Source organism: Pangasianodon hypophthalmus, chromosome 9, assembly GCF_027358585.1.
Source record: "Pangasianodon hypophthalmus isolate fPanHyp1 chromosome 9, fPanHyp1.pri, whole genome shotgun sequence".
Taxonomy (NCBI): Eukaryota; Metazoa; Chordata; class Actinopteri; order Siluriformes; family Pangasiidae; genus Pangasianodon; species Pangasianodon hypophthalmus.
In genome coordinates, this window is record NC_069718.1 from 12172624 (window position 1) to 12195515 (window position 22892).

The 22892-nt window shown below is 35.7% G+C and overlaps 3 protein-coding genes across 6 annotated transcripts in view; 1 reads left to right on the top strand and 2 right to left on the bottom strand.

Moving 5' to 3' along the window:
- The first annotated feature begins 6956 nt into the window (after positions 1-6956).
- On the top strand, positions 6957-18227 carry LOC113529554 (T-cell leukemia homeobox protein 3). Its single transcript, XM_026918811.3, has 3 exons — positions 6957-7535; positions 12777-13011; positions 15611-18227. Exons 1-3 carry the CDS (start codon positions 7157-7159, stop codon positions 15822-15824), a joined length of 828 nt encoding a protein of 275 aa, XP_026774612.2. The 5' UTR covers positions 6957-7156; the 3' UTR covers positions 15825-18227.
- LOC128318944 (claudin-23-like) lies at positions 8919-12332 on the bottom strand. Its single transcript, XM_053237174.1, has one exon. It carries the CDS (start codon positions 11351-11353, stop codon positions 10637-10639), a length of 717 nt encoding a protein of 238 aa, XP_053093149.1. The 5' UTR covers positions 11354-12332; the 3' UTR covers positions 8919-10636.
- A 123-nt stretch (positions 18228-18350) lies between the features above and the next one.
- LOC113529484 (Kv channel-interacting protein 1) overlaps positions 18351-22892 on the bottom strand; it is a 43696-nt gene continuing 39154 nt past the window's right edge. For 3 of the 4 annotated variants that reach the window (XM_026918702.3, XM_026918701.3, XM_053237175.1), the window contains one exon: positions 18351-22106. In XM_026918702.3, coding sequence (XP_026774503.1) covers positions 22059-22106 — 48 coding nt within the window. In that variant the 3' untranslated portion in view covers positions 18351-22058. The remainder of the gene's footprint in view (positions 22107-22892) is intronic. The other variant, XM_026918703.3, reaches the window with a different exon arrangement.

Here is a 22892-nt window from a genome sequence, read left to right on the forward strand (position 1 = left end):
TGATTAAATTCTGTGTCTCAATATCCAGTGACGTTTATCTCTTTCTCATGCCTGCTCACTTTTTTAACTTCTTAATTATTGCCGTTTCAGTGGAGTTCAAATTCTCCTTAGCACAAGGCTGAATTTTTCTATTCTATTTTTTTCCTGGTAACAGTTATGCTCAATAAGGCTGTGCAACTGTGCAACTGTTACACTAAATCTTACTTCTTTACATCTTCCTTTTTTACATTTTATAAGTTAGAAAGATTCCAAGAATACAATCCAATCTATAGCTAAGCAGGGTTAAGGCCCAATAGACCTCTTTCCTGTTTATACTAGCAAAACTGATGACATCTGTGAAAATTTGAAGGCAAAAACTAACCTATTCAAAGATTTTTTTTTTTACCTGCTACTGTCAGAGTATGCTTTGCAATAGCAGATGAAGGATTGTGACGAGTACTTAAAAATATTTATGCTAAGTAATGGATTTAAATGTCCAATCATTGGAAATGGCCAGTGGTCAGACATTTCTACATACTTCACTAAGAAAAGCTTTAAATGCATATAACCATGTTGAGTTTTCAATTTCTCCAGCTGGAGCCTTTTATGGCCTCTGGCGAAATAATTTTTCTGGATGGTATTTGATGAAAACTAAGGTGTCATTGCTCAAATTTAGATGATAATATCAACCCAGGGGTCTAAATAAATGCTGATGGTTAGCTTGGTGATAGTGTCTGTTTCATGGGGGGAAAAAAAACCCTAAAAAACCAGAGAGATGTGGTCTCACCTCTTCACTTCAGTTTGGCGCCAAAACATTTTGCCTCCGGGTGTATGTGCATGCAGACATGTCACTTGACCTTGGAAAGTGCTCTATAGCAGCTTTCTGGACATCCTGGAATTTAAAATTACTGGACTGCAGGCACAACATTAACCAATGAGATAACACTGCAACCACAGTTAATATTTGCATGTCTTCAAGGCCTGTTTTATCAACAGTAATGGCGCAATATGAGAAAAAAGGCAATTCAAAAGACATCAGGAGCACAAAGCAGTGAGGTAAAAAGGTAAAAAGATTCAGCTTTGTGAACCATAAAGTATGCATTTCCTCCTAACCACTAGTGGCAGTATTGCGCCATACCTTTTCTGCTTGTAAAACAATTCATTAGGAATATACAGTATATGAGTATCAGATTTCATTTTTCAATTAATTTGATTTTGAAATTTCATATACTGTGCACTGCAGAAAAGCTGTAGTCCTACAGGTTTGTGTCCGGCTATAGGTGTAGAAATTAAACTACTGTTTTGTCCTGCATTCAGGCAGTAAACATGAGTCTACACTTTCTCACCTGAGCTGATCTCTGGAGACTTTTGAAATGTCTTTTATCCCCACGGAATTAGACAACTGTAGGAATCTCAGTCTATTGGATGAAACTGTAAGAATAATTTGCTTTTGTGAGTTTTCCAAATTGTAAAGGTCTATATTGATTCATCTGATACCAGCTCAAAATAATAAAAACAAAAGATTCTCTATGCAGACAGAACTGAATCATCTGGGCGAAATTAAAAATGAAAGAGACCTTAAAAAACACAAAGAGTAATGCTGAGGTATACACATCACAAGAAAATCAGTTGCATTCAAGTTTAATCAGAACTCACAGGCTTTTACAATATTCAGCAATATGATGCAGGTGCAGGATGAACGCATGCTCTGTGAGTGTTGTGGCTATTGCTTCTCTCTCTCTCTCACACACACACACACACACACACACACACACACACGCACTGACTCCCTAAGTGAGAATAACTATGACACTCAATTACTGGTCTCTTCTCTAGTTCTTGTTCCCTATGTTTGTCACACAGGATCCAGCTACAAGATCCCATCTCTCTCTCTCTCTCTCTCTCTCTCTCTTTCTTTCTCTTAGGATGGCTCTTTAAGTAAATGTGTGCACATTATACACTCTCCACAGTAATGTAAGCTTTAATGAAACCTTTGATGTCCCTTTAATGCACAGGTGGAGGAAATATCAGATGATTTTTATTAGAATTTTTTTCCAGCATGCTTCAGAAAACTCCTGAATTTTTACCTGCAAAGGATTTCAATGAAACCCTCAGAGAAAGCATGTTATTAATATCAAAGAGCATCAGAATATCGTAGCATATAAGTTTATTAAACTATATCAGTATAGACCTAAATGAGTTCCTTAGCTCACTGATGGAATCAGTTATGAAAATATTCATTTTAAAACACCCCCTTTGGCTTTTTTTATGTTCCTAGTTTTGAGTGTATTCTCAAATTTAACAATTGAGCAGCATGCTGTTACTGTCACTGTTCACACAGAATGTAGATTTAAGTTAATCAGGTTTACCAAAGATACCAAAGAGCTTTTTTGGGTCCTATTCATATTTTATATGCGTGATCCACTTATATGGCTTGTGATGGATCAGGAATATTGTTAATGTTGTTTTTTTGTTTGTTTTTTTATTGAGGCTGATATGCAAAAGATTTGACAAGTTAGAGCCCAACATGAGCCATAGTTTGTGTTACATAATTTGAGGCTAAACGTGTCCAAAAGAAATTAAAAAAAAAAAAAATCAGTGATGTTGAATAAAACCAGTATAAATATATAATCATGTAAAAATATATAATCATGTAATATATAATATGAATATATAATCATGTAATATATAATATGATAAACCATATAAAATCGGTTTATCATATATTCAGGCACTCAGGATATACAGTCTTATGACCATGGCAGGAAACACCATGGGGTGTCACGTGATTATATTCGATTCTTAAGTATTTCTATAAAATAAACTGCATTGAGGAAAGAATTTGCGTCTAATAGTTTGACTTTTGCTTTTTTTTTCTTCTCATTTTCTTTATCTATGCTGCTTCCTCAGCCTGATCTTCTCAGTCATCCAGGCTTCATTAAGCTCTATATCTTCAGAATAAACAGGTGGTTGTTTCAATGCGCTATTACTTACCATGTTTAATTCATATTCTGCTTTCAGTGTAGTTTAGAAGCTAGGCGTATAAAACCTTATAGGATAAGAGCCTTGCTATTTAATTCTGCATCTCCGCTGTCTCTCGCTATAGCCTATATCTCTTTCTTTGCCTATGTGGATGTTGGTGTGTTCTCTGAATTTCACGCAGCTCTTTAGTAAACTTGGAGAAATTGATAACACGGCAGACAAGCGCAATAAAAACGGCGCCCGCGGCCCACCACCCGCAAACCCCCATTATGTAAATCCGGGGGTCATTTCCGAGACAAATCGTTCACTTTTATTCCTTTATTTTTTCCCATTTTATACTACGGCTCCTTTTCTCCGGAGAATAGAGCATTTAATGTGTCTGCGCAGTGATTGATATAATCTTGAATAATTTGCCGACGCTTAAGACTCTTAGGACACCAGGCATGGATTTTTCCCGATTAACTTCTCTTTACGCAAATTGTGAAAAATACCGCTAATACAAAAAAATCAGGCTTTAGCGCAAAGCCGTTATTAATAGGGGTCTACCACAGATATTAAAACAGCCATTATGGTGCAGCTTGCATGTCTGAAAATAAAGCTGTGCCCTTCGGCTGAGATGTAGCCTATGAAAGCATCTCGTTTTACCTTACACTGTAAAACGGACTGAACTTACAAATATCACACAAAATAAATAAATAAATAAAAAAGCATTTTCAGAAGTCCTTGTGTGTGTGTGTGTGTGTGTGTGTGTGGACACATTTCTTGTCATGCACGTGACCAGTCTTTAGAACCTAAACAATACTGTATGAATACAGGTAATAAATAGGAAATTAAAATTTCGTTTTATGCATCAAAGCCATGCATCTATAGTATAGTTTTTAAAAAAAAAAATAAAAATAAGAAAATAACTCATCAGACAAAAAATAATAATAACAGGAAACACCAGTTCACACAAATCTAAAAAACCCTTGCGTTTCTCACTAGGAGGGAAAGGCATATGGCAGAGAAATCAGCCAAGAGAGCATGTCGGGGAGTCGAGCCGCCCTGCCAGAGAGTCTGCTGGATCACCGCTCAGTGCTGCTCTCCAAAGCTCATCCACGCCTCAGCCCCACTCCACTGCAAGCCACAGAAAGACCTGAGAGAGGTCACACACACTGACACTGAGCCATGCAACTCATACACGTTAAACAGTAAGGGGTTTTATTTGATCAGATAGCTTGTAAGATAATATAAATACAATATTTTGTAATATCAGGTCAGACTAAAACGAATTACTTATTTAAAGTTAAGATTGTCAAAATATTTTTTTTTATTTTCTTTCAATTTATATCTTCATTTTCTTTACATTTATAAAAAGAATGAAGAGGAATGTGCTGTATAAATTTTTAAAAATTGGTCTGTAACGCATTTTTAGACCTGTTCTTCCTGTTACTAATGCTGCTCCACGACTTTAAGAGCTCACTGCATAGCAAAATTAGGACAATTATAATATGCACAAGTAAAATATTAGCTATTTACAATCTAAACTGCAATAATGCATATTTGAGTTTTTTTTTTTTAACTGAAGTTTTATCTATTTTTTATTTTGTAATTTTTAATCTTCTTTTGCTGCTTTTGGCTCCATCTTAGACCCTTCAATGTCCTAAATGTCTTAAATTTACATTTATATTAACATTTACTGCATTTAACTGACGCCCTGATCCAGAGCTACTTACAGAAATGCTCTGTAGTCTCTATTAATAAACACATCCTCATGTTAGTTCCCTAAGTCAGGGACTAAGAGTACAGTATGAAAAATAAAAACCCAAAACTTGGTCAAATGGTATTTGGAAACAAGTTTTCCTTAACCACGCCCACTCAAACATCTGGACCAAGCACCAGCTGAAACCCCAGAATGGGCATGAAACAGAACTGGTAACTAGTAACATATCTTTTCTGGAATGTCACGTATTTTATTAACTATCACTTATACCTTAATGTTAGCCTCCTCACCAACAAACTCTCATCTAACTACCTGATTTTCATAAACAGAAACACTGATTTCTAGTAGTTAGCCCTCAAACACCTTAGTTTATAGGCTAGTAAAACCTTCATATCTGATTAGCATATGTTCATGTCAAAGCTGATGAAGCCCCAGCATTTGCTGCAGTCTCAAACCATTAAGGGTTCTTCTACTGTTCCTCTAGTGAACCATTCTGTGTAGAACCCTACCACAGAGCCACAGGGTGAAGAACCATTAACCATCCAAAGTAACTGAGCAACCACTGAGTCACCTCTTTATATATCTATGGTGCTGCAGTAGGGTGACAAGTGTAGCTTGCTATGTGGTTGCTTTCCCTGAAAAACTGTTAACAGAAATATTATCTTCAATCTTTTATTGTATGATTAACCTCTGACTTCTATATTAACCCCATCCAGATGGCTATATAACATCCAGTTTGTCATAGGATATAAGCTAACATGTTCTTGTAGGCTATCAACAATGCTGTAAATGATGCCAGCTAGACCCTGTTGTTAACTGTTAACTGTTTTGCATCTATAATCAAAGCTAGCTAGCCTGTAACATGCCAACAATATTTTACTTAACTGTACTTATGTGTTGTGGGTATATTGTTGACTAGCTACAATGCCAAGGGTATCTAATGCTGAGTCAAAATCACGCATTGTTTAATGAGTGGGCGTGGCTACATGTCAGAAACGGACTTAACCCTAAATTCCAATTGGCCAATAGACCAAATCAGGTGTGTATACTTATAAGATTGAAAAATTATGTAGTAACAATATGCTAAAATAAAATAATTTTTAAAAAGGCAAACAAATTAAAAAGAGTGAAATTAGAATAAAGGACAGTATTTTGGATTTATTAATTTCATTATTATTATTTGTATTTGCAACAACTGGGCTGTTTTTAAAGTTCAATAATTCATATTTTGCTTGTGGATCTTTTAATGTTATTTAATGCTTTTGTCATGAATGTTATTAAATACTTGAAAGTTAGTCTGACCTAGCAAGCTTAATAAACTCACCTCCTACATAAAAATCTAAGGATTCTCTTTAACTCTTAAGCATTCTCTTAAGGATTCTTCTGTTGTCCCTCTGGAGGAAGCCTTAAGGTCTCTACATAGAACCCAGAAGTACTTAAAGTGCTTAAAGGCTCTGTGAAGAATCCTTTAACAGAGTGTTTCTCTGGAAAGGGTTCCAAGCCTCATATGGGAGAACCCTGTTTGGAAGCTAAGATGCCATGGAAAGAAATTCTAAGAGTGTAGTAAATAGATTTAATGCAGTCTGTCTAAATGAGAGCCCATATACGGTGCATGTCCTCCTCCTTCTCCTTTTCGGGGGAAAAGGGGTCTGCGACCAAACCTGCAGAAAATTATAGTAAAATGTTGCTTGCATGCTTGCCCACACATGTAGCCTGTCCTGGTAATGATGTGCTGAAATGGACAGAATATTTGTCAGAAGTGACATGAATCGATTCTTTGAGTACATTTATAGATGATTAACACAGAGATCAGGTTTAACAGTTTCTTCAGTTTCTACATGAGGATCAATAAATGCATAATGGATCATTTATCTAAAGGACTCATTTTCGAGAGAAGTGATTCATTTAAACTGGCAGTTAAGTGCACTCTGTAGGATCATTATTACAGAGACCTGAAATCCAAAGTAAGAAAAATAGACTTTAAATGAAAAGTTAATTAATTCTGTGTTTTGGTGAGAAAATTCCCATAGACAGATATGTCAGATTAATTCGCTCGTGCCGCAAATGTACACAATATGACAATAAATAAGATAATATTATAAATGTATATATTAGGAGGATATTGCTGGTCGATATAGGACACTGTTTGACAAGCTCGCGCTCAGCTCTACTGGGACATAAATCTATTTTTGTCAGCTGATGGTAACCAATAGAGGGGCGAGGGTTTGACGTATTCGACCAATGAAAACACTACTTTGTGACTTTGGCTTAATGCGAGAGGAAAATGCGACAGTTTGACAGGAATAAGCCCAGCCGAGGAGGGTTCAGTACAGATGTGACGGAATATGTCGGAATTTCAGAAACAGAACCGAAAGAAAAGCACAAGAGAGGAGAAAATGGACAGACAGACTCTGAAATTGATCTCAGTTACTCTGCGTTTTGCGTGATTTGGTTTGATTTCCTCAACCCCCGCTCGGGTTGTAACCGGGGAATATGGAAAGCGCGCAAAGTCCGAGACCGGAGCAGTCATCTAAAGCAAGCCATGAGCCCATCCGTTTCGGTATAGACCGGATCCTCGGTTCCTCTGAGCGGCAGCATGGCTCTGAGAGCAGCACGGACAGCCACACCGGGACCACCACTACATTCACTGCCCTGCTCGCCCCGCTCTCTGCTTTTCCTGGCTCTTTGGAGGACCCGAGCGAGTTCGTGCCGAACAGGACTCTGGGACACCGCGGGGTGATCCGGGTCCCGGCGCACAGACCGCTTGGAGCCGCCATAGCGCCGCCTGTGGTGAGCGCAGCTCCGGGCTTCGGGCCGCTTTGCTTCCCCTGGGTGGATAATCACCGCAGATTCACCAAAGACAGACTGCCAGGTAAAGGCAACTTACAGACAGGTGTGCGATGAAATAACAGCCCTGTCTTTACACTGCAAAGGTGTGTGTCGCGCTGCCTCATTCAGTGCAAAGGGTTTTTGTTGTATTACTGTTAATATTCAAGAATGAAATAGCATTTACATTTCTAAATTGTGAAAAAATAAAAACAAAGCATGTTAAAGGCAAATAACAAAATCTGTCTCACCCTATCTCAGTGGAAATAATCGTCAAACAGCCTAAAACCTGCAGGAAAATGAGATAATGTTTATCCTTTTGAAATGGTACTGATTCCCGAGGCCAGATAAAAGTTTAAATAATTATTATTTTTAAAATCAAATAACACAAAGATCACCACGATCACAATTCTTCTTCTTCTTCTAATAGGCTAATTATAACAACAACAACAATAATAATAATACTAATAATAATAATAACAAATTATTATTATTATTATTATTATTATTATTATTATTATTATTATTATTATTATGTGGGTTTTTTATTAACATATATATATATATATATATATATATATATATATATATATATATATATATATATATATATATATATACTGGCCGTTTCCAAATGCTGTATCAAAAGTGATCAGATTCATCATAAGTTTGTGTTGTGTATGACTCATATCTTTAAACTGTACTATTTGCAGTCTGGTTGGGACTGAAAATATCCCTTTGCTGCTTTTTAAAAAATGTATTATTATAAAATGCAGTAGTCCGGAAATGCCGTTATGCTAAAATGATTCTGTTTTCTATTAAATCAGTTAGCCAGAATAAAAATATCCATTTTTATTTCCATTGCCATATGTTAAAATGAAATAAAACTCATACTCATTTAAAATCTAAAATCCTTAAGGTTCTTCCGTTCTCTCTCTCCCCTTAAAGTTTATGTCTATGTCAAACCCTATAGCAGTGTTTCTCTATCAGAATTCAAACCAATTTGGAAGCTAAGAACCTTTTATTATTATTCCACTAACCTTTAAAGAACCCTTGAAGAATCATTTGTTTTTCTAAAAAAAAAAAAAAAAGTACCAAGGACGTAGACAGTTTAGCTACATTTTAAATGCCTGAAAGGTTCCAGGTATTAGGAAAAAAAAAATAAAATAAATAAATATATATATATATATATATATATATATATATATATATATATATATATATATATATATTACAATTACTTGTATATATATATATATATATACAAGTAATTTTGGGCCCCACACATACGCACTCACACTCAAATGCATACACTCAAGATTCAAGGCTTATTTAAGAGTTTTTTTTTTAAAGCTTCCAAAAAGGGTTCTACTTGGAACCCTTTCTGATAGAAAAACATTTTGTTGTAAGGTTCCCTCAGAGGGACAGTCAAAGAACCCTGAAATGTTTTACCTTTTTAAGCTGTATAGGAGCATGATCGTACTGTGTGCATGAGGAACCCGATAACGCTTATAAGACTCGCTTTGCTGATTCGATTCTTTTGAACAACTCGTTTAAATGAATCGAACTATGCGGATTTGATTCGTGTGGTAATGAATCGTTTAAGTGCAATTCGTTCATGAATCGTCCATCAAGAGTACAAAGTGCAACGAGGCTTTTGAGGAGGTCCAGTTAAACCACTGTGGAGTTATGAATACAGCCTCTCTGATACCTCACCACATTTAACTCAAAGTTACATCCAGTGCATAGACACCTGAAAGCTGCCTTGTGGACCAGAATAGAGGAAGAGGGTGGATAGAGGAAGAGGGTGGATGTGCTTTTGTTGGTTTTTGTAATTGTTTTAATTATGTACCATTCTTTACTTGTTCATCACAGAAATAAAATAATCATCACATACAGCAGATTTGTGCTTCTGAGAAAAGCAGTGTATAAAAATCTTTCTCAAAATTGCAGTATGGATGTTTGAAGGAATATAATCTATAACTACTCATATGAACCCTACTCTGTAGCTATCTGTATATACAGTAAATCTTTATGTGATTGGTGAGCCTAAAAGGTGTTGTCTGTCTGCACTGTCAGAAATAAAAGTCCTTTATTATGTATCTTTTACCTGAGAAGGTGCATGTGGTGTACCCTTAAATGGCTTTCAGAATGGTCTTTAAGGTCAAATTATGTACCTTAAATAATGATTTTTTTATTAAAAACCATATTCAGATTTCCTGGTGAAAGATATATAGCTTACTGGAATGGTGCCTTTGTTTCTGAGAGTGTGTGATGCCATATCTGAAAGTAAAAAAATAACATCCATATTCCCCAAAACTGTCCAAACTAACCGTTCATCATAAAAAAAGGGGTACTGATGCATTTCAACACAACTGAGACATAATATTATAAAAAAAATATGAGGATAACAACAACAATAAAAGGTTATTGTGAATTAAAGATGGTGAAACCTGATCACAGATGTAGTCCCTAACATGCCTGTCGTTTCCAAGAATAAGCCTACGTGTATTATTTTGTAGGATTAGAGAAGAAAGAGAAAGTAGGAATAATAAGAAAGAAAGAAAGAAAGAAAGAAAGAAAGGTCTCCCTTTAAGTTAGTCTATTACAGAGCTGTAGAGCATCACATGGATTTATTGCACTGAAGGGCCCATGTGACCTTTCTGATTTTCCCTCACAAGTGTGTGCACTAAGCACAGCCGTATAGTATACCTTCTCTGCCTTAAATGTAGACACCTCACTCATCTAAGGATGCCTTCAGAAAGTCCAAATATAACGCAAAATGACAAGCAAAAAAACTTTTTAAGAGACTAAATAACACCATAAGACACTGGATCTGTTTTCAGAAGTGCTTACTCTAGGCTATTTAAAGAGAAAAATCTCTATGAAAATGTCTTTACGAAAAATTAAGCACAATATACAAAGCATTACACCTTGTCAAGTGGCTAAAATATTTTCAATTGTCATTATTATCTTATTATCTGTTATAAGATAATATCTTATTATTATATATTGTCTTATTCCATAGAGAATTATGGCTATATGTGGCTATATGTACCTGTATGTACCTATATGTCCTATATGTACATGTGTCTATTAGGCTTTAACTGTAAATAGGTCTAAACCCAGCTGAGCTGAAGACTGCTTCTACAGGGTCAGTGATATGTTGTGTGCTCTGTTGTCTAGCCGGAAGTTGAAGTCTAGTTTCTCCATGTGCGACGGGACGCTGCTCGCGCGGCTCCGGGTCACGCTGGTGCATGGTGCGGTGGTCTTATCCCTCAGTTCAATGCTTGTGTCGGGTCTCTCTCCCTGATTTCTTCCTCCACAACATCGGTATATCCAAATGAATATCACAAATCCGTCGAGAAGCTCTGCTAGTCCTCCTGTGTAGCCCAGTATGATGCAGTACCCGATACGGATGTCTGTAGATGGAGAGTTGATGTCCATCAGGATGTGGTTGTACCAGGAGATAGGGATGATTGCCAGAACCCCAGAACATGAGATGAGAAAAGCACCGAGACCCGCCAGCTTTATCCTGGGTGTGGCGGTCCAGCAGGTGGTTCCGACTGTCATCACAGCAAGCCCGATTAGAGTCACGATCAGAGACGCCACCATCATCCTGCGCGCGACCTCGATGATCTGATTATTAAAGTATTCACTGTCCTCGTGGTTGCACAGGACGTCCCTGGATTCTGTAAACGACCTGCAGATATCCCAGATGCCCTGGTGCAGCATTAAATCTGCGGGCTGTCCAGTGATGTTGTGGATGGTGCGCCAGTTTGGTGCCACTGTACTCGTCAGGGTCAGGATCCAGCCGCAAGGCGCGGAAACTAAACCAAATATTATAATGCCCGGGGTTCTCATGGTCTTATATACACTGTATGGATATAGACAGTAATATATGGTCTAAACAGTCACTCGTAAAAACCAAAGACTTGAGTTTTACGCACTATCACCTGATCCTGGACAGGGGTGTACCCAGCAAACTCCCACACTTCTGAATTTATCACGTGGTCAGCTATTCAGTGGGACTCAAAAGCCCTCAGGTTTCTATGGCATTGTATTACAGTCTCAGATAAATGAATGGTGGCTACAAAAACGCAGCCTTAAATGTCTTAAAACGTTTAAATGTCAGCGCATGTGAACGTGCTGGCTGGCTGGGGGGTTCATAAGTGTGAACTCAGTAAACCTGGACATTTCATGCGTAAAAGTTCCTCTGCGTCTTGTTTATTCCAGCTCTTGGCACCTTGTCATTAATGTGGCTGTGTGGTTTTGTTAGTGTATTCCCTTTGTGGGGAACGAGGTACACTTTGTTCACTTCCTGGAGATCAGATCATTCACGTCATACAAGGCTGAAGCGAGGCCAGTGACTGTATCATGAACGCCACTGAAATGCAGTTCACAGTAGACTATACAGTTTTATGAATGGGCGTCTGAAATAGTTTATTATTTAAAAATGAACAACGAAATCATCCTAAATCCTAAATCCAGAAATGAAAAATGGTGTCCGCTGTTCATGTTTCAGGTGGCTGCAGGGCAGATCAATGTTAACATAATTTGCTTTGTGGATCTTAAATTGTTATACCAGTTTAATTTAACTATAGCTCAGTGCTGAACTCCAGGTACAATTAAGTTTTAGTATTGATTTGTACTATTTAGCAATAATAGGCCTTCTAGTTATGAGACAACAGCATCTTGTGGACAGTACCCTGTCCATGTTATACTGCTGCTATGACAGTTTCCATGCGTTTATTTTGCACAGATTTTGCACATTTATTTGTTTCTGATTATAACTTCATACCCAACTCCTGCACAGGAATGCTACCGAGTTCATCCTCATGATGCTCCTGTTGTACTGTAGACTGTAGTTAGTGTGTCCTTTTCCAGTTTTCTATCTATCTATCTATCTATCTATCTATCTATCTATCTATCTATCTATATATATATATATATATATATATAGATATATATATACTGTATCCTTAGAATAATCTATTAGACCTATACTTGCAAACATTATTTGCAACTGTCTGGAAAATTATGTTCTTTTCTTATCATTTCTTTTTTTTTTTTTTTTTTTTTTTTTTGTGTGTGTTATTGAATAAATATACAGTTCAAGTGACATGATGTCTTCATTCTGGTTCTTAACATGTAACATGGATAACAGGCTGTTGTTAACGTGTGTGTGTGTGTATATATATATATATATATTCCAGCACTCTTTTGTCATCTTCACCCACTGTCACGCGTATCTATTTTCCCTTGACTTTCAGTCTTTTTTTTCCAGCTCTTCTAGCACTGCCCATTACTCGGCGCATTGGTCACCCGTACCAGAACCGCACTCCGCCCAAGCGGAAGAAGCCGCGCACGTCATTTTCCCGCGTGCAGATCTGCGAGCTGGAGAAGCGCTTTCACCGGCAGAAGTACCTGGCCAGTGCTGAGCGCGCGGCTCTCGCCAAGAATCTTAAAATGACCGACGCTCAGGTCAAAACGTGGTTCCAGAACCGAAGAACTAAATGGAGGTAAGTCCGCCTTTTAGGATGTCCTTTATTACATATTAGATATAGATTTCTGAACCATGTCTAATGATGCACTTTATTATAAGCATATATTGATGCTTAATACTTTCATCATGATGAATTTATAGGCCTACATGCACTAATCCTCAGCACATCAGAAATGACTGATGCGTACACATTAAGAGATTATTAATAATCATTAATAATGCTTAATTATCCTGTTAATTAATACCATGACTTGCAATATTAATAAATAGTTTATAGTCTATTATAACAGTCTTTTTGTGCACAGTGTAGATTAACCAAAACTATAGACTACTGATGTAACTTGGGACAGTTGTGAAGCCAGTGCCACTAATTTCGAGTTGCACTGAGACACCATGATCCAAATCAACCCACTTTATCAGGGTGATATTTATTTAAAAAAAAAAAACAAGAAAGGGGGGAAGGTATTATGATGATGATGATAATGATGATGATGATCTCACAGGACGTTGATCCATTCAAACACAGTAAGGACTGTGGCATATGCTAATAAAAATGGTTGTTAAGGAGCTGTGTGTAGATGTCATTTTAGTACACTGTATTATAAACTGAATGTTTCATAGCGCAGGTGAAACAAAAAGTATATTTCATTTGTGTTTATAATATATCACCATTATTATTGATGCCTATTTATGTATGACTCACTGGCTGTTAATGTACAGTATATGCTTCTTTATTTCCTTTTGTGCTAATGATTAGTGCATGTATTAATTCATCATTATGAAAGCATTAGTAAAGTATTAATATGTGTATTTATGGACCTTACAGTAAAGTGTTGCTTTAAAAAAAACTCCACTAAAAGCTTAAAACTTTAACCCCCATTCTTATAAATTCAGGAAGGGGTCAATTCACAGGACATGGTTTTTGACATGGGGTAAACCTTCCCCAGTAAAAATAATCAATGTCTCAGGAATTCTTTCTCTTTCTGTTCCCTTCCTTTCCTGTCCTCTATGGCTGTGTCTTCATTAGGTAAGGAAAATGCTCTCTCTCTCTGTCTAGGCAACATTTAATACTGCTGTAACACAGAGATTTAGTCAGTGCATCACTAATACATAGAAAGCCTTTAGCATGACCTCACAAATTATATACTTGAGTGCATAAATCTGCATCCGCTTGATTTATTTTAAGGCTAGAAAAGTTCAATACATTTGCTATGATCAGTCCAAATTTAAAACAGAAAACAGAGAGCTTTCAAAGAGTTTTATATGTATGTATGTATGTATGTGTGTGTTTGTATACACACATATATACATACATACATACATACACACACACACACACACACACACACATATATATATATATATATATATATATATATATATATATATATATATATATATATATATATATATATATATATATATATAATGTTATGGATACCTTTACCAACTTTTAAAAAAATGATGAATAAAAACAAGCAATTTGAATTTATTATTATTTTGTTTGTTATTGTAAATACATTACACATTCTTCATTTCTCTACACTGTAAAGAATTTCAGTAATTCTTGTAATAAAATACTGTTTAAACCAGCATGACACTATAAATATGTTTTACAAATTTACAATCCTGGTATTCTTGGAGATTATTTATGGTACTGCAGATTATACTGTATTAAAGGATTTTATGGTATAGCTACTGTAACACTGATCACATTAAATCATACTGTATCATTAACTTTACTGTAAAACTAAGTTCTAAAAATATCTTATTTACCTTGTCAGGCTAAATTTTTATTTTTTATTTTAATTTTTACTTTCATTATTTTGTCCTCCAAAGATTTTTTTTTTTTTTTTAAAAAAGCTATAAAACAAACTGCAACAAGTAGGCAATGTTTAAATAAATGGTTAAATAGCCATTTAAAGATATATACACCCATATATCTTACTTTCTTCTTGGGCTTTTTCCTCTGTGGTATTCAGGATACTTTCATTCTGTCTCTGTTCTTCACAATTTTTTTTTTTAACTGCATCTTATTGTCTGATCTTTTACTTTAATAATTTCTTATTGTGTATCTTGATATTTTAGGATTTTTTTTAATGTAATACCCTATACATGTATGCTCATCATCTATTAAGATAGACTTTTATTTAATTTTTTTTTTATTAACTTTTATGGATTTGATTTTTACTAGGCTATTAGATAATATTTAAAGATGCCCAGACATTCCTCATCATTACAGTGTTTGTGGACCAAACTGAAAACGAAAACGAAAAAGTTTGTGTGACTTTTCAGTAATGGTTAATAATCACATTTTTTAATGATGTTTTGTCAGGATTTTAGCTGTTTTTTAAGCTATAGTATACAAATATACATAATATACAATATACTATATCTTTTAATATACTATGATATAGTATATCTTGTAATAAGGGATCATGTATTGTCTATAGTCTATTTTAAATACATCAAAATGTGCCATTCCTGCAAACAAATGTTATGGTAGGAATGTTGTAAATATTGATTACATTAACTGCCTGGCAACTTTGCTGCCAGTAAGATATTGTAAATGTACAAGGTAATTTTTCATTGTACAACCCTTAATTCTTCTCTAGGAGACAGACGGCTGAGGAGAGGGAGGCCGAGCGCCAGCAGGCTAATCGGATGCTACTGCAGCTGCAGGCTGATGCCCTCCAGAAGTCTATCAGTGAGTCAGTGCCTGTAGATCCTCTGTGTGTGCACAACTCTTCACTGTATGCCCTGCAGAACCTGCAGCCATGGGCTCAAGACAAAGCAGGCAAAATTGCCACCACTACTTCACTGGCCTAAATTAATACCGGTGAAATGCTAAGCCCATGAGAAGTGACTGTGATGGTACAACAACTAAACAACTGGGAATGTGTTGCAAGATAAGTAAGATAGGCTTTATGAGCTTGGTATCATATTGAGTAGATGACTTTTTTTGATGAACATCAAATATGCGCAAAGCTGTAGATATTTTTGAGGACGTATTCAGATTTATACCACTTCTACATCCTGGGAGGAGACCACTATTGATCAGTATCATACCAAATATGCATCAGGAGAATTTCCTATACTCCAAATGCTTTATATTAAATGTAAAGGCTCATTCACAGTCTTTGAGTTGATGCTGTTGCACAACAATCTTCAAAACTCAATACTCAGACATGTGCAATCTGAAAGGTGGCTTATTTGTGTGTGTATACTCCACAGTAACCTCCCAGGAGTCAAACATGAAATAACACTGCAGTGGGAATTGTGAATGTAAAATAACACAATCATGGTTTATGATTATAAGACATTTTTACTTCTTTTACAACATGTTTTCTTTTCATGATGGACAGAAAGGAAAATCTGTGGCTGCAAATCCAAACGTTATTCAAAACAAACAAAAGGTAATATCTGAACATCCAGGCAAAAACACATTATTGTTGTCATCATCATTTTTTTCTCCATTTTCTAAGTCCTGTCCCAGCTGATGTTCCAGTGTTGTTGGCACAGATATAGACTGTGGAATATCTGATTATATGTTTGACTTTTTATATAAATGAGTATAGTGTACATTTCTACTCATCGCCAGTGACTGTGTTGTTGAAAATGAAGTTTACTATTCTTCTGAATTTCCTATGTTTACTTGCTTTGCGACTAATAGTACTGAACTGTGTCTTGGGCTTCTACATAGTGTTTTGGGCCAAACTACAGCATATATCATGGCCCAGTTTCTTTGCCACTACAAGACAGAAAGTTGCCATGTTGTAATCCTGGATTTAAAGCCCAGTAATTAACATGATCCTTGTAAATCACAAACACTTTGCATAGGAATACGCTTGAGACAAATTGAAGTTCCGCCTTTAATGGGAATACTCCAGTGTTTCCTCTCTCAATGTACTGCATCTGTAGCGTATGTGTGATTACCACTGCCAAGAATTTGGATTGTGTGATTACCACAAGAATGTGTGATTACCACTGACAAGAAGTTTCCCTGTACTGTGAAAATAAAAATAAAATTTAAAAAAAAATTTTGAACTAAAAACTCAAAGTCTAAGGGCCTTTGTTGGGGCATCAATAAACATTAGTATTTCTACTAATTTTTATAGAACATTTTTAATGTATTATTCAGTCAAAGGAATTTGTAAATTACTAATGAATTGCTTTAAATGAAATATTTTGAAATGAATCATAAATGATTATGCATGTATACCAAAATAGAAAAATACCTTTTAATGTATTGCTCCAGTGTAGTTTTGAATTTGCATTACTTTAAAAGTTTCCTGACTGAAATGAACAACTGCCTTCTATTATAAGCGAGGTTTAGGTCTCCATGTTTTCCGTTCTTTATTAAGTGCAGAGTAACACATCCAATTCGTTATCTGCGGTAATCACACATACACTACAAACCCTGTGGATAGAGATTATGTTGATAAGTGCGGTCTTACTTTATATTAAGTGTCTTTAATATCTGTGTAGCTATATGTAAACTACACAGGCAACTATATACCTAGTAAGAATGTCTGCTCTGTAACAAACAGTTTACTGATGTAAATACATAAATGCACATGACTTCAGTTTTGGCCCAAACAGGACATTCTCTGTCTCTCTCTCACTGAAAGTGTAACGGGGGTAATAACTTTTGTATGAACTGCTGGTATTTTGAAAGTGTAACAATATAATAGCATAAAGGTATGTAATTACTGCAAATTACAGATTGGTGTTAATCCGTCTGATTTGCTGGGATGGCATGTGACAAGACAAATATACCACAGAAATTATATAAAAGTTAGACTTTAACTTTTGTTAAGATGCATACTTGCATAAGATTTACTTCTGCAATACATCAGTAACAGTGCATACATTCACAGTAATTACATTATAGCTGCCTGTATCATTATTATACACATTATTATAGGCACTTAATATAAAGTGGGAGCAAATATGCTGGAATATTCCTTTGTATACAAACACTTTGTATCTGTTTTCTTAATGAAGGGCCAAATCCTCTATGTTGGTAAGTTTCCTGTCATAGACTAAGCCTGGTCTTAGACTAAATGTCAGTGTTATTTAAAGCCTTTTTAGTCCTAGATTAGGATTACTTTATGTCTGAAACACTAGGGCTATATCCTATTTCTTTCTAAACATAATGGAAAATGTCTATAATAAAATATACAAAACTTCGTTATGTAAATAATATTGAACATTATATACTATGAAGATGTTTTGACATGTTTGTCTTTCTTAACATGTTTATAATTTAAGGTAAATGGGTGTATAAATATATATAAAACAATCAGTATTATTGTTTGAAAATTTTTTATTGTTAAATATCATTTTATACAGCAACAAGAAAGTGTTTCCTGTCTCTGTCTGCCTGCTTCTCTGTCTGTCTGTTTGTCTGTCTGTCCATCTGTCTGTTTGCTTCAGCTTGCTGTACAATGAAAAAAAATGGTTTCAGAAAAACAGCTAAGCCCAGCAACTGATTGTTGCATCAGTTGTGCATAAATTATAATCCACAATACTGAATATGAAAATAATGCATGGAGAGGTGCATATGGTGCATGGTGTAAGAGGTGCTTCCTCTTCCTCTCGCTGCTGATTCTCATCACAGTGAGTAGAGATACATATGGCTGCATGAGTACTGTGCAGTTTTTCTCAAAGAAAACATCTTTATCATCACATACATAAGATACATCAGGTTTTGGTAGTTTCCAGTTTGGTTGCCTCAACACAGTCCAGGCACAATGTCTGGACCAGGTCCAAATTCACTACAGAATTGAGGAGATTAAATTACAGATTATGAAAAGTTCAGTTAAAGTAAAACTGAGATTAAATTCTGACAAAAGTCCACAAATGTGTAGAGAACATTTTGTAATTAGATTTTTCAGTCTGTAAGTCACTATTTGTAATAGTACAAAATACTAATTGCAAATCAGGATATTTTGCAAATTAAACTAAAATGACTGCAAATGACCACCAGAGGGCATCTGGCCATGTGAGTCCAGCTGCTGTACTCTGCCAGGTCTCTAATAAAAACCTGCAAATACAGGTTAGCAAGGAAAAACCCAAACCACTCTTTGTAAGTGTAGAGGTCATTGTTCCTAACAAATTAAAAACAAGACTGCTTTTAATGACAGACATGTAGCAATGCTGAACTCCAATTATTAAAAAAAAAAGAAAAGAAAAAAAATTGCATGTAGAACTCACAATTACAAATCGAAAATTACAGTTACAAAATCTGCATTACACTTGTGGAGGTTTGTCATACTTTTAGTTCCATACAAAATCATGGCTTTCTACAAATCATTTGAAAATTAATAGGTTGAGTTGGAAACATGCTTGCCTTAACCTAATTAGATAGCTAATTGCATTTTTAGCACTCTTTGCTAGTAAAGTAGTCTTTCAGTGTTTGGCAAAATGATTGACTTCATATATAATCCATTATTAGCAATAAAAATAGGGTATGAAATACCAGTAATTGTTACCTAACCATAACTTTAGATCTAGCCATTTGTTTAGAACTAGTCTGATGTAGCCTATACACTCACCACTTTATTAGGAACACCTGCACTCTTGCCCATTCATGCAATTATCAACTGGCTAATTATGTGGCAGCAGCATAATGCATAGATCCATGCAGATACAGGTCAAGAGTCAGTTAATGTTCACATCAAATATCAGAATGAGAAAAATGTGATCTCAGTGTCTTTGACAATGGCATGGTTGTTGGTGCCAACGGAAAGAGTATTTCGGAAAGTGCTGACCTCATGGCATTTTCAGACAATCCAGTCATAGAGTTTACAAAATACTGAGTTTGTAAACAGAGTAAACATGTCAAATCTTGAGGCAGATGGGCTACAACAACAGAAGACCACATCAGGTTCCACTCCTGAGAGCCAAAAACAGGAATCTGAGGTTGCAGTGGGCACGGGCTCACCGAAACTGGACAATTGACCAATGGAAAAACAAAAGGTAATGTCTTTTCATTCTTCATCTGTTCATTTTTGGTGAGATTGTCCTGCCACATGAATGGCTGATTGGATAATTGTATGAATGAATAGGTGTACAGGTGTTCTTTTTAAAGTGGCTGTTCCTGCTATTTCATACTGAATACTGAAAGCCTCTAAGCATATAGTAAGTAATTATAGCTACATTATTATTTATATTTTACTAAATGCCATTTTTTATTAATTTATATATATATACTAGCAGTATCCTAGGAACTAGCTGCATTTGCAGTACCTATTGAATGATTGCTGTGTTTATGAAATTCAGCAGCCTTGAACATAAATAATGGCTTACTTATCCCAAGTAACCTTCTCTTAGCTTCTCTCTCTCTCTCTCTCTCTCTCTCTCTCGCTCTCTGCTCTTCCATATCACAGTGTGTGGATAAATGGTTATATGGCTATATGCTTATTAAACAGTACCAACTTTTGGTAATTCACAGCTTTCTCGCAATAAAATAACATGTACTATGAGCACAACCAATGTAATGTAGTGATGGCAAACAGTATAAAAAGCACACAGTGATGCAAAACCCGTCTGTCAAATATCACATGACACCTTATAAAATGTCCTCCCCTCATGCTGAGAACATCAAACACAATGACAGATAGATAGACAGACAGACAGATAGACAGACCAATCTGGAGACAAACGTGTCTGGACAAATAAACAAGCACCAATGCATAAATAACACAGTCACACTGCAGCACGAATACACACAGATAAACACAGACAGACCAGGTTCAGCATTTTCGAGCAAGGATCAGTGCAGAAACGTCGAACAGCAATCCTTTTTCACAAGACTACAAGAGTTATTTTTGAGACGGTATAGAATAGGGAGAAACATCCAAGAACACGCTGACTGCTGACAAAACGTGTGCCAAGCTAATAACATGTGCTTGGTGCAGAGGAAAAAAGCTGAATAGCAGTCACAAACAGTGAAGATAGAATATTTAGGTTATAAGCAGTTACACCAGGCCTGTAATTTACTTTGCTATTTTTAATGTTTGATTGAAAAACTCTGGTACTTGGTATTAAGCTTTAAGGCTATAATAATTATATTTGCCTCTTTACTCTCCTTAAGGGTTTTGGATAATTGACGGATTATTTTCTGAATGGAAAGTCTCTCTGATATAGAAACTGTTGTAGGGTTAAGCAATCGCTATGCTGTAGAGTATTAAAATGTTAAGATACATTATAATCAGGAAGCCTTTGCATTTAGATTTAAATTTACTACATCTTTCACAACTTTAATCTAGCCTGTCCATTTGGTTGTGTAGGCTGGTTCTATGTGGAAGAGCATCGAGCAACAATTACAATAATATTTTAACTCTTTCCTCTAACCATTTACAAGCACTGATGCCTTAGTCATCCTTTGGTTGAGTTTCACTTATTTATCCATCTCCTTATTTTCTACAACATTAATAAATAGGTCATTAGACTGTGCTTTCCAACAGTGTAATATTCACAAACATCAGAGAACCAGTACATATATAAATAAACTGAACAAAGCACTCCATTTTAAGTGTTAACTGATCAGCTGGAACATAAAGCGCATGAGCCTGATCTCATAAAACAACAAGAAATGACAATCTGGTAATATTTTTTTCCATTTATAAGGAAAAACCAAAGTCGTATGAAAAGCTACGACTTTAACCTACACCTAACTTTAACCTCTGTAACTTTTCATACGAATTGGCAAATGTTGCAAATTTGCAAGCTTGAAACATGTGGAGCACATGTGGCTATGAAGAGAAACAAGAACAAGGCTGGTTTCAAAAGGTTATGGATCAGTTTTGCTGGACAACAATCCAAAAAAAAAATATTACCATGCTAAGCACATAGTGTTGCTATGCACATAGCAGTGTAGAACAGATGTCCAGCTACAGGAAGCTACAGATTTCCATGGTTATATGAAGGGCACGAGATGGTGTATCTTCTTCTCACTCTCCTTTTTGAACATAGTAGCTGTAAACTTTCCTGAAAAATTCAGTCTTCTTTACTTTGCTTTCTGTCTGTGTCTCCTCCTTCAATCCTGCACTCCTTTTAGATCACATTTTCAAAGAGCTGCAAAGATCTCATGATGTTGTCATCCTGCAAAAAAAAAAAAACAGAGAGGGATGCAAACATCAGTCAATTCAAATTCAGACAGAAACAGAATCTCTGCGCTGACAAGGAAGTTACGTTTAATCAAGAAACTCTTTTATTTCAACCAATCACATAGGACTCGCATCTATATGAGGTTGTCAGGTCAACATTAAACATAACATTTCTGGAAAACAGCTAGCTAGAAAAGAGCAGGTTTTCCACATGGAACAATATTATATTAAGAAGTATTTTAAACTATGTGTTACAAGCAGTGTTGACCGACTTTAACTATGTTAGCTATGTTGGTTAAACATCCAGCTACCAAGCTAGCTTAGCTGCACAGCAATACCTAGCTGATATCATATAGCTTTGGCCGCTAGTAATTGGCTAAACAGTAGATAAAGTAATCAATTGTACAAGTAACACTGTTTAACAGTTTCAAAATGAAAATTTCATTTTGCATTTCCGCTTACAACTTGGAAGAGGTTTCACGAGTGTTTGAGTTGCTTCTTTTAGCATGGAGCAGATATTTTTTTCAGTATGAACGAACTTTACTTCGACAGCATTGAAATGTAATTAAAACTTGGTGAATAAAGGAACAAAGTTTCCATTTGTCATTTGAACATAGCTAATGATACCATGCTTTAACATACATTTATTACCAGCTTCAGTAAGTTGGTAATAACAGGTAATTCACATTTCCAGCACTGTTTGCTGCTCTAAAAAAGGAAATTAAATTAGATAGAAATGTATTTTGGCTTAGTTGTGCTCCTGTCTACAGACCCTTACTGC

Excerpts from the sequence above, each read along its gene's own strand:
- LOC113529554 (XM_026918811.3), top strand. The coding sequence starts at position 7,157 with ATGGAAAGCGCGCAAAGTCCGAGACCGGAGCAGTCATCTAAAGCAAGC. Across the intron at positions 7,536-12,776 it reads CACCAAAGACAGACTGCCAG|CTCTTCTAGCACTGCCCATT; the intron begins GTAAAGGCAACT and ends TTTTTTTTCCAG. Across the intron at positions 13,012-15,610 it reads AACCGAAGAACTAAATGGAG|GAGACAGACGGCTGAGGAGA; the intron begins GTAAGTCCGCCT and ends ATTCTTCTCTAG.
- LOC128318944 (XM_053237174.1), bottom strand. The coding sequence starts at position 11,353 with ATGAGAACCCCGGGCATTATAATATTTGGTTTAGTTTCCGCGCCTTGC.